At 40.1% G+C, this 16801-nt stretch overlaps 1 protein-coding gene across 5 annotated transcripts in view; it reads left to right on the top strand.

Moving 5' to 3' along the window:
* LOC104986429 (nuclear body protein SP140-like protein) overlaps positions 1 to 16801 on the top strand; it is a 95860-nt gene that overhangs the window by 21872 nt on the left and 57187 nt on the right. For 4 of the 5 annotated variants that reach the window (XR_825039.1, XM_010836984.1, XM_010836983.1 and 1 more), the window contains exons 2-6: positions 10823 to 10985; positions 12319 to 12487; positions 14489 to 14572; positions 16367 to 16417; positions 16687 to 16758. Coding sequence is in view for 4 of the 5 variants with exons in the window: in XM_010836984.1 (XP_010835286.1) it covers positions 10823 to 10985; positions 12319 to 12487; positions 14489 to 14572; positions 16367 to 16417; positions 16687 to 16758 (539 nt within the window). In the remaining variant the exon portion in view is untranslated. The remainder of the gene's footprint in view (positions 1 to 10822; positions 10986 to 12318; positions 12488 to 14488; positions 14573 to 16366; positions 16418 to 16686; positions 16759 to 16801) is intronic. The other variant, XM_010836985.1, reaches the window with a different exon arrangement.

Here is a 16801-nt window from a genome sequence, read left to right as displayed (position 1 = left end):
AATAAAACATTTCTGCTAATTTATCCAGAGCTTATATATTTTGATCATTTTTGAATATGTGAAGAGTCAAAAGCTAGAAGCGAACTGTTTCTCAATATTCATGAAACCTTTGCCCCATTATTTGTCTTTTGAATTTTGCTTTGAATTGGATATTAATACCCTTATTTTTTGTTTTGTTTATATTTGAGTACCATAATTTGCCTATCTTTGATTTTAACAAATTTTGTGTCACTTTTTCTGTCTCTTGTTGGATTCTATTTTTGATCCTGTGCCTTTCATTATAATTTTTCATTTACATCTAGTGTTCTTAATGATATATTTTTCATGCTTTTTTCTTAGTTTGTAGAATTCTATTGTTTTATTTTGTCTTCTCTAAAAATGCAAACAATATTTCCATTTTATGTTATTTTTTAGTGCTTCACAAGGCTCTGTAAGAGTCTGATTTCACTCAACCAGTGGTTACTTTAAGCTTTTCAAAATAATTTTAATCTATATTTCTGTATTTTTTAGTGTTGAATTTGAAATCATATATTCAAATTTTTCACATTTAAAAGAAATAATACAAATTTTCCTTTACCAGTAAGGTCAACACTGTTTGTTTATATAACTCAAAATTTTACATCAAACCAGTTACAGTTATGTTATTATGCCAAGTTAAATTTGTCTCCTTCTAGAATAATTTTGTTTATTTCGATTCTGTATATATTTTGTTAGATTAATACCTAAATATTTTAAATTTCAATTAAATTAATTTTAAAAATACTTAGGTATAAACCTAATAAAATACATACAGAATTGCTCCTTGGAAGGAAAGCTATGACAAATCTAGACAGCATATTTATAGGCAGAGACATCACTTTGCTGACAAAGGTCCATCTAGTCAAAGCTGTAGTTTTTCCAGTAGTTGTGTGTGGATGTGAGAGTTGGATCATAAAGAAGGCTGAGCATTGAAGAATTAATGCTTTTGAAGTGTGGTGTTGGAGAAGACTCTTGAGAGTCTCTTGGACTGTAAGGAGATCAAACCAGTCAATCTTGAAGGAAATCAACTCTCAACATTGATTGGAAAGACTTCTGTATCAGCTTGGGATGCCGAAGCTGAAGCTCCAATACTTCGGCCACCTGATGTGAAGAGCTGACTCATTGGAAAAGACCCTGATAATGAGAAAGACTGAAGGCAGGAGGAGAAGCAGCAACAGAGGATAAGATGGTTGGATGGCATCACCTACTTAATGGATGTCAGTTTGAGCAAACTTAGGGAGATGGTGAAGGACAGGGAAGCCTAGCATGCTGCCGTCCATGGGATCACAAAGAGCTGGACACGACTTAATGACTGAACAACAGCAAATACCTAAATATTTTATATTTTTGGTGCTATTGTAAATGGTGTTGTCTTCAGTTCAGTTCAGTCGCTCAGTCGTGCCTGACTCTTTGCGACCCCATGAATCGAAGCACGCCAGGCCTCCCTGTCCATCACCAACTCCTGGAGTTCACTCAAACTCAATCCATTGAGTCCGTGATGCCATCCAGCCATCTCATCCTCTGTTGTCCCCTTCTCCTCCTGCCCCCAATCCCTCCCAGCATCACAGTCTTTTCCAATGAGTCAACTCTTCTCATGAGGTGGCCAAAGTACTGGAGTTTCAGCTTTAGCATCATTCCTTCCAAAACACCCAGGGCTGATCTCCTTTAGAATGGACTGGTTGGATCTCCTTGCAGTCCAAGGGGCTCTCAGGAGTCTTCTCCAACACCACAGGTTCAGAAGCATCAATTCTTTGGCGCTCAGCTTTCTTCACAGTCCAACTCTCACATCCATACGTGACCACTGGAAAAACCATAGCCTTGACTAGACAGACCTTTGTTGGCAAAGTAATATCTGCTTTTCAATATGCTGTCTAGGTGTTGTCTTAACTGCATTTCAAATTCCGAATTTTCAATGCTGGTATATACAAAAGCAATTGATCTTTGTCCAGCAACCTTGCTATACTTAACTATTAGTTTCAGATTTTGTGTGCATGTGAATTTTTTGGGATTTTATACATAGACAATTATCTTATCTGGAAACAAAGTTAGTTTTATTCCTTCCCTAACTCTGTACCTTGAATTTCCTTTTTTTTTTTTTATTCTTCTTCTTTTTTTTTTTTTTTTGGTGTTAGCTGTGCGTTCCAGCACAGTATTGAATAAGAATAGTGAAAGAGGGGATCTCTCCCTTGTTTCTGATCCTAGGAGGAAAGTGTGCAGGTTTTCAGCAGTAAGTATGATACTAGCAACAGAGTTTTTATTAGATTTGCTTCCTCATTTTGAAGATGTTCCTATCTCTAGTGTTCTAGGGAATTCTACATGAAAAAGTGATAGAATTTGTCAAATGACTTTACTGTGTCAATTAATAAGATCATCCAGATTTTTTTCTTTTACCTTGATTAATATCAAATATTACATTGATTGATATCAAATATTGAACCAGCCATGCATATCTGGAATAAGTTACACTTGGTCATGCTGTAATTTACTAATACTTTCTTGAAAATTTTTACATCTATGTTCATGAGAGATATTGACCTGTAGCTTGTCTTTATCTGCTTTGGGTATTGCAGTAGTTCTGAGCTCATAGAAGAAATTAAGTGTTACTTCTGCTTCTGTTTTCTGCACAAGAATATGGAAAATTGGTATCATTTCTTCCTTAAATGTTTGGTAGGATTAACCAGTGAAATTCTCTGGGCCTAGTACTTCGTTTTTTCAAAGTTCTTGATTACTAATTCAATTTTGTAATGAATATAGGCCTATTTAAATTACCCATTTCTCCTTGTGTGAGTTTTGGTAGTTTGTGTCTTTCTAGGGTTTGGTCAGTTTTATTTACCAAATTAGTGGGAATAGATTTGTTCATACTAATCCTTTGTTATCCTCTTAATATTCATAAATCAGTTGTGAAAATCCTACTGTCATTTCTAATATTGGTAACTTGTGATTTCTTTCTCTTCTTTTCCTTAGTTAGCCTGGGTAGAAGTTTATCAATTTTATTGATCTTTTCCAAGAACAAGCTTTAGGTTTTGTGGAATTTTCTCTTTTGTTTCCTATTTCCAATTTATTGATTCTTGCTCCTTTATTTCATTTCTTCTACTGTTTTAGGCTTAAGCTTTCTTCCCCCACATTCCAGTTGGAGAAACATATTACTGATTTTACAGCTGTCTTCTTTTCTAATATATACATAATAACATATATTCAATGGAATATGTTTCTTTGTAGTCACTGCTTTTTCAGCATCCCACAAATATTGATAAGTTGTAGGTTTATTTTCATTCAGTTCAAAATATTTTAAAATTTCTCTTAAGACTTTTCCTTTGACTTATGTGTTACCTGGATGTATTTTTAACTCTCCAAGTATTTGGGGGAATTTTTCATTTCTTTCTGTTATTTATTTGTAGTTTAATTTCTTTTTGTCTAAGAATGTACTTTTATGATTCCTATTCTTTTACATTTAAGATGTATTTTATAGCCCAGAGTGGATTCTCTCTTGGTAAGGGTGATTATTCCATGTGATCTTTTTTTAAATTTATTTAGTTTTTTAATTGAAGGATCATTGCTTTACTGATTTTTGCTGTTTTCTGCCAAACCCCAACATGAATCAGCCAGAGGAGTATGTATATTCTGCTATGGTTGCATGGAGTATTCTAAAAGTATCAAATAGATCAAGTTGATTGGTAATGGATGTTCAGGTCAGCTATATTCTGACGGCTTCTCTACCTGCTTGATCTATAAATTACTTTAAAAAAGGGGGGGTGCTGTTTGTGTATCGAACTGAAATAGTGGATTTGTCTGTTTCTGTCACTGTTCTGTCAATTTTTACCGTACACAATTTGATGCTATGTGTTTACCATGTGTAAATAACATATTAAGGGTTGTTATGTCTTCTTGGAAAACTGATCCCTTTGTCATATGTAATGCTCCCTTTCTCTTAATTAGTATTTTTTCTTGTCCTAAAGCCTTTTTTCCCTGGAAATAATATAGCTACTCTTTCTTTTGATTAGTGTTGACTTGGTATCTCCTTCTCCATTCTTTTTTTAAGATTTTTTTTTAATGTGGACTGTTTTTAAAGTCTTTATTGAATTTGCTGCAACACTGTTTCTGTTTTGTGTTTCAATTTTTTGGCCATGAGACATATGGGATTTTAGCTCCCTGATCAGGAATTTAACCCCGACCCTCTACTTGGAAGGTGAAGTCTTAACCACCGGACCACCAGGGAGGTCCCTCCTTCTCCATTCTTAGCATGTGTCTTTATATTTATGGGTTTTTTCTTATTGACAATATAAGATAAAGTCAGTCTCATTTTCTCAGTCATTTTGACAATCTTTTTTTATTGAAATATAACTGCTTTACAATGATGTGTTCGTTTCTGTGATACAGTGAAGTTAATCAGCCATATGCATACATATGTCCCCTCCCTCTGGACCTTCTTCCCACCACCTTCCCCTTCCCACCCATGTAGGTCATCACAGAGCACCGAGCTGAGCTTCCTGTGCTTTACAATCTCTGCTTTTAATTGGAATATTTAGGCCATTCACACTGAAAGTAATTATTGATATACTGGATTACATTACCATGTTTTAACTCTTCTTTATTTATTGTATTTGTTTGTTCTGTGTCTCTTTTTTCCCCACTCTTTTTTCTGCCTTCTCTAATTTTAATTAACATTTTATATGATTCCATCTTAGTATTCTATTAGCATATTAATTATACTTCTTTTAAAATGTTTTTGATGGTTGTCTAGAGATTATAATAACATTTTATAGCACTTCCTCTGTAGCACACGTACCTTATAGCAGAGTATATGCAATTCCCTTCTCCCTTCGCTTATGACATTTTGTCATTCATGGCCCTTATCTGTATTGGCTTCCCCAGTGGCACAGTGGTGTGAATGGAAGGGAAAATAATGATTGCATAAAAATTTTAGAGCATGTGTAAATTGTGTTTTTTAAACCTTAACTCTATATATTGACATAAGCATAAAGGAAATAAAGAAAATTTTAGGAACAACACTCAAAATGGATGTTTGTAGAGTGAAATTTCTCAGCCCTGCATGTCTGGAGTTGTCCTGATTCACTCTGCATTTTGAAGGCCTAGATTTGTTACTGATGAGATGTCTCAAGTTATTCTTGCCATCATCCTCAATAAGTGACCAATTTCTTAATTCCTTCTGGAATATTTTAAGTTCTTCTCTGTTTTTTTAGGTGTTGGCATTTCATCATTATGTGCCTTGGTTTGGTTCTCTTTCTTAAAATTTTATTTATTTATTTATTTTCGACTGTGTTGGGTCTTCTCTGTGGCGTGTGGGCTTCTTGGTAGCTTCTGGTTTGGTTCTTTTAAAATTCATTTTTCTAACTCCTTTAAAGAAATCCATGTTATTCTACTCTATAGAGATCATATCTCCTTAAATAATTCTGGTATGGTCCTCCTCTGCATTTTCTTGAGTATCTTTCTTGACTCTAATAAGGTTGCTGTTAGGCCTCTAAAGTAATCTTGGACTCCTGTGTGCTGTGCTGTGCCTTTTTGTAACTCCATGGACTATAGCTCTCCACCCTCCTCTGTCCATGGGGATATTCCAGGCAAGAACACTGGAATAGGTAGACCATCCCTTCTCCAGTGGGTATTCCTGACCCAGGAATCAAACCTAGGGTCTCCTGCATTGCAGGTGGATTCTTTAAAAGCTGAGTTACACTGGGAGCCCTAGACTCCGGTATTGTCTCTCAAATTTGCTCTTTTGTGTTCTTTTAATCTCTTTTTTTTTGGAATTTTTTTTTTTCTTTTAATCGCTTTATTTTGAACTTCCCTGCTGGCTCAGTGGTAAAGAATCTGCCTACAAGGTAGTTTGGTCAGGAAGATCCCCTGGAAAAGGAAATGGCAACCAACTCCAGTATTCTTGCCTGGGAAATCCCTTGGAGAGAGGAGCCTGATGGTCTGCAATACATGGGGTCACAAAAGGGTCAGACATGACTTAGCAACTAAACAAGAACAACAATCTATTTAATTTTCTGGGGAATTCCCCCAACTTTATTTTACAACCATTTTAGTAAATCTTAGTAAATTTCTAAAAATCAATTTTTTAAAAACATCTAATACCACTATCTCTTTCTCTGTTATTTCCTTTTTCTTTGTAAACAAGGGTACAATGTGTGTTCTCAAATCTCTATAAAAATTTTAGAGGTTTTGAAAGTTTCTCCTACAATATCTCTGTTTCTCCTGGGGTAACTTTTTCTCTTTTTAGTGTTATTCTTTCTTCCTGAAGTTGGAGAATTTCCTCAAAAGTCTGCTGAACTGTGGTTATCTGTTTCTACTTAAGAGGCGGCTCTGGAAATCAATGCATCTGACTCACCAAATTAAAGAATAAAGAAGGAAAACTGTTGGAGGAAGGGGGACCCCTTCCAGGGCCCGAAACTGGGCTCTTTTCTAATACTCAGAAATGCATTGTCTGAAGAGACGCATGTGCTGACAACGCAAGAGATTTTATTGGGAAAGGGCACCCGGGTGGAGAGCAGTAGGGTAAGGGAACCCAGAAGAACTGCTCTGGCTCGCAGTCTCGGATTTTATGGTGATGGGATTAGTTTCCGGGTTGTCTTTAGCCAATCATTCTGACTCAGAGTCCTTCCTGGTGGTGCAGGCCTTGTTGAGCCAAGATGGATGCCAGAGAGGATTCTGGGAGGTGGTCGGACCTGTGGTGTCTCCTTTTGACCTTTCTCAAACTCTTCTGGTTGGTGGAGGCTTATTAGTTCCGTGTTCCTTACCAGGACCTCCTGTCGTAAAACAACTTATGTAAGTGGTTACTATGGTGCCTGGCCAGGGTGGAAGGTTTCAATCAGTGTGCTTCCCCTAACAAAATCATATGAACACCTCAATAGATGCATTTCATAATAATCAACATCTGACCATGATAAAACTCTCAGTAAACTAGTAACAAACAGAAACTTCCTCTGTCACGTGTGTATATCTGTGTGTGTATGACATCATACTTGATGCATACATTAAATGCATTTTCTCTAAGGCTAGAAACAATGTAAGGAAGAAAGAAAAAAGAAACAATTTTTGGAAAGGAAGAAGCAGAAGAGTTTTATTTTCTGATGCCATGGTTATTTTTTCTATAAAATCCAAAAGTAGTCTACAAATACATTACTAGAATACATGAATTTAGAAAGGTCATGAATACATGGTTACTGTTTCTTAAAAATCAATTCTATGTTCATACAATTGTTAGAAATAATTTAAAAAGCAGAATCACTTAAAGTAGCCCCACAAAGAATAAAATAGCTAAGAATAAGTTTAAGGAAAGAAGTGTATGACTCCTGTGCGTGTGTGTGTGTGTGTGTGTGTGTGTGTGTGTGTGTTCAGTCATGTTTGACTCTTTGCAACCCTATGGACTGCAGCCCGCCAGGCTCCTCTGTCCATGGAATTTCCCAGGCAAGAATACTGGAGTGGATTGACATTTCTTACTCCAGGAGATCTTCCTCACCCAGGGATCAAGCCCACATCTCTTGCATCTTCTGCTTTGGCAAGCAACTCCTTTACCACTGCACCGCCTGATACTGAAAGCTGTAAATACTTGTGGCAAGATTAAGGAAAATTAAATAAATGGGTTGAACTCAGTGTTGTTAAGATGTCATTTTTCACCAAATGAATCTAAAAGTTCGATGCAAACCCTATAAAACGCAAAAAGGCTTTTCTTGTAAAAATTGACAAATCAATTTTAAAAGATATGTGGAAAACCAAAAGACGTAGAAAATCCAAGGTAATATTTTCCTAATTGACGTCGTCTTTCTATACGCTATAGATTCAGATCAATATACTGTTGGCACAAGGGTAGGCAAACAGACAAATGGCACAGAGTAGAAAATCTAGAAGTAGAACCAGGTTTACACTTTAAATTTTTGAATATTTTAATTAGCTTGGGGGAGGCAAAGATTTCTCAGATAGTACCCTAAAGTTGTTAGCCACAGAAGAAAAAAAAAATGATAGCTTTGGCTTTGTCAAAATTAAAAATTTCTCCTTATCAAAATACATGGTTAAGAAAATAAAGGCAACCCACAAAATGGGTGAAAATGTTCACAATACATTTCTGTTGCTGTTCAGTTGCTCAGTCGTGTCCGACTCTTTGTGACCCCATGGACTGTAGCATGCCAGGATTCCCTGTCCTTCACTATCTCCTGGAATTTGCTCAAACTCATGTCCGTTGAGTCAATGATGCCATCCAACCATCTCATCCTCTGTCGTCCCATTCTCCTCCTGCCTTCAATCTTTCCCAGCATCAGAGTCTTTTCCAATCAGTTGGCTCTTCAAATCAGGTGGCCTAAGTGTTGGAGCTTCAGCTTCAGCATCAGTCCTTCCAATGAATATTCAGAGTTGATTTCCTTTAAGATTGATTTGATTTCCTTGCAGTCCAAGCGACTCTCAAGAGTCTTCTCCAGCACCACAGTTCAAAGCATCAATTCTTTGATGCTCAGCCTTCTTTATGGTCCAACTCTCACATCCATATATGACTACTGGAAAAATCATAGTTTTGACTATACAGACCTTTGTTGGTAAGGTGATATCTCTGCTTTTTTAATACACTGTCTAGGTTTGTCATAGATTTTCTTCCAAGGAGCAAACGTCTTTTAATTTTGTGGCTGCTGTCATTGTCCGCAGTGATTTTGGAGCCCAAGAAAATAAAGTCTGTCACTGTTTCCCTCTCTATTTGCCATGAAGTTATGGGACTGGGTGCCATGATCTTAGTTTTTGAATGTTGAGTTTTAAGCCAGCTTTTTCACTCACAGTACGTATATTACACAAAACATTTCCTGTATAATATATACAAACTCCTACACATCAATAAATAATAAAAGACAACCCAGTAATATAAATGGGCCAAAGACTTGAAAAGGCACTTCAAAAAAGAAGATTGTGAATAGCCAGTGAGCATATGGAAGTGTGCTCAATATTATCAGTCATTAAAAAAATACAGGTTAAAACTGTATGAAATACCATATTATATATTATAGACTAAAATGGCTAAAACTAGAAAGCTTATTTCTAACAGACTTTGGAGTAGTTTGACAGATTCTAAAACTATTAAACATACTCCTACACAATGACCCAACAATTCCACTCCTAGTTATTTGCTGAAGGGAAATTAAAACATTTTGTCACCAAAAAACGTACAAAAACCACAGCTTTATTCAAACTAGTCCCAAACCAGAATACACCCAAATGTCCATAAACAGGAAAATGAATAAGTAGATTGTGGTAGGTCCACACAATGGAATATCTTCAACAATAACAGAACCAAATTTCTGTTCATATAACATGGATGATGAGCAAAAGAAGTCAGGCACAAAGCACACGTGATGTAGTTTTTTCATGTATACAGTGTTAAAGTGTTAGTCACCCAGTCATGTCCAACTCTGCAAACCCATGGACTATGGCCCTCCAGGTTCCTCTGTCATGGAATTTCCTAGCCAAGAATACTGAAGTGGGCAGCCATTCCTTTCTCCAGGGGATCTTCCCAACCCAGGTCTCCTGCATTGCAGTCACATTCTTTACCATCTGAGCCACCAGGGAATATGAAGTCCAATCATGCCTGCATACTCAGTTATGTCTGACTCTTTGCAACCCTATGGATGATAGCCCACCAGGCTCCTCTGTCAATGGAATTTTCCAGGCAGGAATATTGGAGTGTGTTGCCATGCCCTTCTCCAGGGGATCTTCCCAACCCAGGGATTGAACACACACCTCTTGCATCTCCTGCACTGGCGGACAGGTTCTTTACCACTACTGCCACCTGGGAAGACCGTGTGAAGTTCAGTAACAAGTAAAATTAACATATGGTTACAAAAAGGATAGCGCTGTTTCCCTCTGAGCGGCTGTCTGGGTGCAAGTGGTCAGGATGCAAACTGAGGGTGGAAGGTATGATGTTCTGTTCTTAATTTTTCAAATAACACATCAGTTTTCCACAACATGTCTCCCCTGTGATCTCCACTGGGTCTCCAGGGTTCTGCAGGACTCACTGGTTGCTTTCCTGACCTCTGGGAGTATTTTCCACCTACAATAGTGGTTAGCGATCCTCTGATCACTCATTGGAAAAGACTCTGATGCTGGGAGGGATTGGGGGCAGGAGGAGAAGGGGACGACAGAGGATGAGATGGCTGGATGGCATCACTGACTCGATGGACATGAGTCTCAGTGAACTCCAGGAGTTGGTGATGGACAGGGAGGCCTGGCGTGCTGCGACTCACGGGGTCGCAAAGAGTCAGACACGACTGAGCGACTGATCTGATCTGATCTGATCACTTTTTGTCTCATAAATTTTGGTAGAACTCTCTTATCTGCTCATTGCCCCCTGCCATTCTCCTTGTCATTGTGAATCCAATCCCTTTATTAGCATTTTTAGTGGAAAGTGGTGGCAATAATAAAAAGAAGATAAATGATTCTCTTTAATCGGCAGTATTTAACCAGAAACATTTTTTACAGGATGTTGATGCAATAAAGTGATTATTCCCCAATGCATTTTGGGTACTGAAAAGTACCCAAATATATCAGACAAAGGCGGATATCTTTATAATGGTTTTGATTGGGACAGACTGGAACGGACTTCTTTAGTCCTGTACTTTAGTCTTTCTTAACTTCCACACTTTTCTTCAACTATATCATTGTTTGTTGTTTCCATTGCTTTTATTTCTGTACTGAAACCACTTATTTTATATATGTTGGCTCTTCACAATCTATTCTTTATACATAAAATGTTACAGCCTTCATAAGCATCTCAGAATCTTGATGACCATTGTCACATGATATTCTTCTTCCTTAGGATGTCCACAGAAAATCAGAACACGGAAGACAGGCTTGTCTTTGAGACTATATTCAGGCACTTCAAAAGACATAAAGTGGAGATTTCAACTGCAATTAAAAAGACATTTCCTTTCTTTGAGGGCCTTCGTGACCGCGAACTCATCACCAATAAAATGTATGAAGTAAGTGAGGTTTCTTATGTCACCATTTGGTAAACCAGCCCCAAACTAAGTTATGTTTTTATATCCTGAGCACAGCTAGCTAACTGAGGAGTGTCCTATGAATAGAAGACTTCTTAACTATTGTTGCAAATGTTCAAGTATTGTTGTGAGGTAGAAAGGGAGAAAGAGAGTGGAAACAGGCATCACTGGAGACAGTCCTTCCTCTGATCAAAGGGACGGTGCTCTTGGTGGCCACTGGAGTCAGGCAGGCTGGATCTAAAATAGTTGTGCTCCACAGATGTTTAATACACAGATGTTTAGTACAGCATAAACTAAGAATTAAAAGTAAGTGTAATAAATTCATGAATAATTTAAATGAGATGACTTAGTGAAATAATAATTGACACGGCATTTCTTTTTGAAAAACATCAATTTAAACAGTTGGGCTTCCCTCATAGCTCAGTGGGTAAAGAATCTGCCTGCAATGCAGGAGACCTGGGTTTGATCCCTGGGTTGGGAAGATCCCCTGGAGAAGGAAATGGCTACCCACTCCAGTATTCTTGCCTGGAGAATCCCATGGACAGAGGAGCCTAGTGGGCTACAGTCCATGGGGTCACAGGAGTTGGACATGACTTAGTGACTAAAGCAACCAATTTAGATCTGAGAACATTAAAACCCACATGGAACTGATGTCTTGTTAGGACAAATTTGGGAGTAGATGCTTGCTATTCTTTCTCTAACAGTTTTCTTTCTCCAACAGGGGTTTTTCTTTTTCCATTTATTTATTTCCTTATTTATGTATTTATTTGTGCTCTTTCTGGAGTCTTGGACTTTGAGTTAATTTTAGTAATAGGCATTGTTGGAGATACAGGGGTGCAGGTCTTCAGCTTGTCCTCTGAACATGCTTTCCCTGTGGCCAAGTTCACAAAATGAAGCACTGTCCCCTGGCTTCCTTGAGCTCTTCCAGGCCAAGTCAGGATTGGTGAAGGGGCAGGAGTTGTCCAGTCAACAGAATAGTGGCTCGTCACCTGCCAAGTCTATCCCTCAAAGAGTTGACCAGGCTCTTAGCTACATATTCATTAACTTTGAACCCTCTTTTAACCTTCAGAATTGTGCCTTCTTACATCTAATGTAAGTTAGGGTGAGGAGATCAGATTCACAAATGGATAGTTTTAAGAAGAGGGGATTTATTGTTTCACTTAGTAGTCATACAAATATACAGAAATGCTAAACCTCTACGTGAAAAGACACCTATGTATGGAAATTGGAATACATTAACTTGACATCTCTTTCTAGGGCTCTCTTGTAACCTGGAAGTCTGTATTTATACTTTTCTTCATTCATTGTTTTTAAGGACTGTCAAGATTCTTGTAGAAACCTGGTCCCTGTACCAAAAGTGGTGTACAATGTTCTCAGTGAGCTGGAAAAGACATTTAACCAGTCGCTTCTGGAAGCATTGTTCAGCGACGTCAACATGCAGGAATATCCTGATTTAAATCATGTTCGTAAAAGCTTTGAAAATGGTAATTAGCTTATTTTCTACCTTTTGATGTTCAAGGTCAATTCTGTTCAACAAGTATATATTGAACTCCCATCACGTGCCATAACTGGTGCTGAGCAGTGGGGATATAACAGCTAACAAAGCACACTTAAGTCTTCTCAAATCCAACCTAGGTCTTCTACATTTTCAGCAGATTCTTCACCATCTGAGCCACCAAGTTCTTCTCAAAGCTCATGTTATAAAGGTTATGGTACACCACCAACCTGGAGATCTGCTTAACCAGATACTTAGACTCACAGGAGGACCAGAGCCACAGTGGCATCTGATTTAGATGACAAATAACAGGCCAGCAGTGGTCTACACAGCAGTCCACTGAGTTGATTACTACCCATCTCAAGCTTAGCTGTGGGTATAGGATCCATCTTGGCTTAGAAACAACAGATCAACAGGGTCAGTATCTCAACAACTCCAGAATCATAGGCTTTCAGGGTCCCCTAGAGGGACAAGCCAGATTATAAGAATCACCACAACCCAAGAATGTGGTGATTCAAAGAAGACCCAAGAACAGTCCGTAGGTAGACTCTCCCAGTCCAGGTCATTTTAACCCCTCAAACCCAGGGTTGACCTGGTAACACAGAAGAAAGGCCACGTTCATCAGATTTCTAGAGTAATTAGCACAAAAGTTAACTTATATCAAATTTTCCCTTAACGGAAAAATGGTTTTAATCATATTTTCTCCTCAAATAATCACAAAGGCTATTCTCTTCCAGGGCTTGTTTTTGGTGCCACATATAACTAAATGTTGACTTTTTCCCGAGAAGGTATAATTTATCCTTTTTAAATGCTGGTGACTCACATCTACACTTGCTGCCAACCCCCTGCCCCTGGCAGAGGTCACTGCTGTCCACAAGAGCTTGGGTCAGTGACTAAACTCCAGAGGATGGGGACTGTGGTCCTATTTCTAGGACCTCTCCTGTTTCTAGGCTCCGCCCTCATCCCTGTCTCATGTGCTAAAGTCCTTCCGCCCTTAGGCCTCCTTCACCTTTTCTGGGCTTTGGGCCACTGTCCTCCTCATACCCGCCAGCTGACTTTGCTGGAACTTGACCCATGCTCTGGGGAAGACAAAGTAGTACCCGTGGCTCCCACAGTCCTGTTCATCTCACCCCTTACTGGGCATTTTCCCAGGAGGCGCTCCTGCCATCAGCTCTGAGGCAGCCTCCCACCATGTCTCCTTCCTAGACTCCTGGCAGTGATCTACCCACTAGGCTCCTTGGTTTATTTCCTTCCTCCTACATCTGCTAAGTTACTTACATGCAGGGTCTCTGGGCTGGTGTCCTGGCCTCCTCTTGTTGGCAGCCTCTTGGGTCCATGGTCCAGGAGTCGTGGGGATGCCCTGCAGTACCGCAATAGGCAATCCCTGTGTGCAGCTTCAGAGTTTCCTTTTTTGTGGGATCTGGACCACTCTGGGAGCTCCGACTAGCAACCCCACCACGCTCCCCACACCCTCTGGTTTGTCTCTTTGGAAGATGAGCATCCTCCCCAACACAATTAAGCCCAAACCTCCTCTTATCTAGAGCCTTCTTTAAAGCCTTTGGGCTTTCTCTTTTACACACACACACACACACACACACACACCCCTCTCTAGGATCCTAGTCGTGCTTCAGAAGAAATTTGTTTCTTTCTTACATTTTGAACAATGCAGTTAACACATTTCACTTCCCTTATTTATTTTGACATGTGTTGTCCACATGGTGTGACGTTTATTGTACATGACTGACAGCCTCAGGATGTTCCCAGGACTCCTTTGTCCTTATATTTGAGTGGCTCATTTCTATGCAGGGAACATAGCTGCTCCCTTGCTGGGGTTTCTCTTTTCTGTCCAAGGAAGATGGGGGAACTTTACCATGAAGGTTGGGATCCACTGAGCTCTGAGTGACCCGAGAGCTGGAAATACCTAAATGTGTAATTCTGAGATGATATTCCTGGTCTCTGGTGGAGATCTTTAATTGTGTTTTCTCTTCAGCAATCCAAGAGAGACTTAGTTATGAAGAAACTGATGGAGAAGAGAGGGAGGAGAGGCCTGCCATCCAACTGAGCCTTGAGCAAGGTGATTGAGACCAAGAACAAACCAATTCTCCCTTGCTAAGAGGAAAAAGAGAAGGGGAGGCGGAGGCCCGAGTCCTGAGCAAAGATTGAGAGTCAGGGAAGAAACGATGAAGGACCACGGAGAAGTTAGACAGGGATATTTGTATGAACATCTAAGCAGAGGCTAAGTCCTGGAGGAGTGGCTATGACAAGAGGCTTTTGCCCCAAATACCAAGACAAAGGAAGAGGAACCCAAGGTGTCAGTAACCAGATTTAAAGAGAATGGCTGCCTGAAAGTCATTGTGATTTAGAAAGAATCCTATAGGAGAAGATCAATGTGAAGTTGTGATGGGCTAATCACTATGGGCCCAAGGTCAATGTCAAAGAGGACGCCGTTGATGATGGCAGAAGAAAGGACTGATTTAAATGTGGGGGAGGTTGTTCAAGAGCAGAAATATTCAAGGAGAAAGGTGGTCATATGGATTCAGTGGTGAGGAATGGTAGAGATGCGGAGGAGAAGATGTGGGTATTTGAGAGAGAGGGGAGAGGAAAAAGAAGAAATGAAAGGAGAAAGAGGTCAGTTCAGTTCAGTTCAGTTCAGTTGCTCAGTTGTGTCTGACTCTTTGCAACCCCATGAATCTAAGCACGCCAGGCCTCCCTGTCCATCACCATCTCCCGGAGTTCACTCAGACTCACGTCCATCGAATCAGTGATGCCATCCAGCCATCTCATCCTCTGTCATCCCCTTCTCCTCCTGACCCCAATCCCTCCCAGCATCAGAGTCTTTTCCAATGAGTCAACTCTTCGCATGAGGTGGCCAAAGTACTGGAGTTTCAGCTTTAGCATCATTCCTTCCAAAGAAATCCCAGGGCTGACCTCCTTCAGAATGGACTGGTTGGATCTCCTTGCAGTCTAAGGACACAACAAAAACAAGCAAGTTAATAACAGCTCACTTGATTGAAAGTTTCTTCTGGCAGTTGTGGGTTTATTGCCATTGGACGGTATTATCACTCATGGGCCCATTTTGCAGATAAGGAAGCTGAAATCTAGAAAGACCTTGTATGTAGTTGGCCTGGGATCAAATGAGCAAGGATGGAACCAGGCACTCTGAACCCAGAGCCTGTGTGTTCAACCCTGGATACTCCCTGGTAGCCTAATGGGACAGACAAAACCCAGAAACAAAAGGAGGGAAATATACAAAGAGGGAAGTGAAGTGAAAGTCACTCTGTCATGTCCGACTCTTTTCGACTCCATGGTCTGTAGCCCACCAGGTTCTTCTATCCATGGGATTTCCCAAGCAAGAATACTGGAGAGGGTTGCCATTCTGGAGAAAGTGGAGGAGAATCAGACGTTGAATCCTCAGGGAGAGGCTAACAAGACAGATTAAACAGACCTGTACAGGGAGGGAGTAGATGAAGAGGGGGTGGGGACTTCGTAGGAAGTAAGGTAAGGTCACCAGTCAGGGCAACTCTAGGGACCAAGGCCGGTTCACCATGGCTGTGGAAGTCAAGATAAGCCATTGCTAGGTACTGAATGGCTGGTGGAGATCATGCAGTGAGATGGCCTGGCCAAAGCCCTCTCAGCCAGGAGTGCCCCTGACCTACCTTCCACTTGAGAATTTGGGGTCAGGCTGTAAGAGTTGGATGAGATCCATCAGGCTCAGATGGTCTTTGTATTGTTGTCTACTGGGGGTCTCAAGCTTCTTATTTATTAAAAAAAAAAAAGAAAGAAAGAAAAGAAAGAAAAGGGGAATTAGGGGAGGGTGGCACAGTCCCTACTTCAATTTCTGAAATAAATTTTTAATTTTCCCCCCTAGGAACTTCTAGAGGCCTGACTTGGTCTGGTGGAGAATCCTCATCTTATGATGGTCTGTTGTTGACTCTGTTCTGTGATGCTTTGCTAAGCTTGTGTCCCCTTCTAGGCTGTGCGGGGCGCAGAGCGGCTGCTTCTTTGTGTCAGAAATTTGTCAGTCTTTGCATCTGCAGTTTCTCCAAGGGTCAGTGCTCTGAGTTGCTGGGAAGGTCGCTGCTTCTGGGCTCCTTAAATGCACTTGCTGCCAGTCCCCAAAGACTCTGGGCCTGATTGTTTTGCCCCAGCATCTGGCTTCACTGTTTTCTGTTCTGTTTTTTTGGTCAGGCAGTGATCTTGGTGCTTCGATGTCATGTCTGGCAGAGACCAGTGCTACAACCAGAGTGGTGGAAGAAGCAGGTGATGGGCATTCCTCAGGGTAGGGGGTGGGGGTCGGGGGGGA

Source organism: Bison bison, unplaced genomic scaffold, assembly GCF_000754665.1.
Source record: "Bison bison bison isolate TAMUID 2011002044 unplaced genomic scaffold, Bison_UMD1.0 scf7180017864068, whole genome shotgun sequence".
NCBI lineage: Eukaryota > Metazoa > Chordata > Mammalia > Artiodactyla > Bovidae > Bison > Bison bison.
This window is presented reverse-complemented; position numbering and strand designations above follow the sequence as displayed.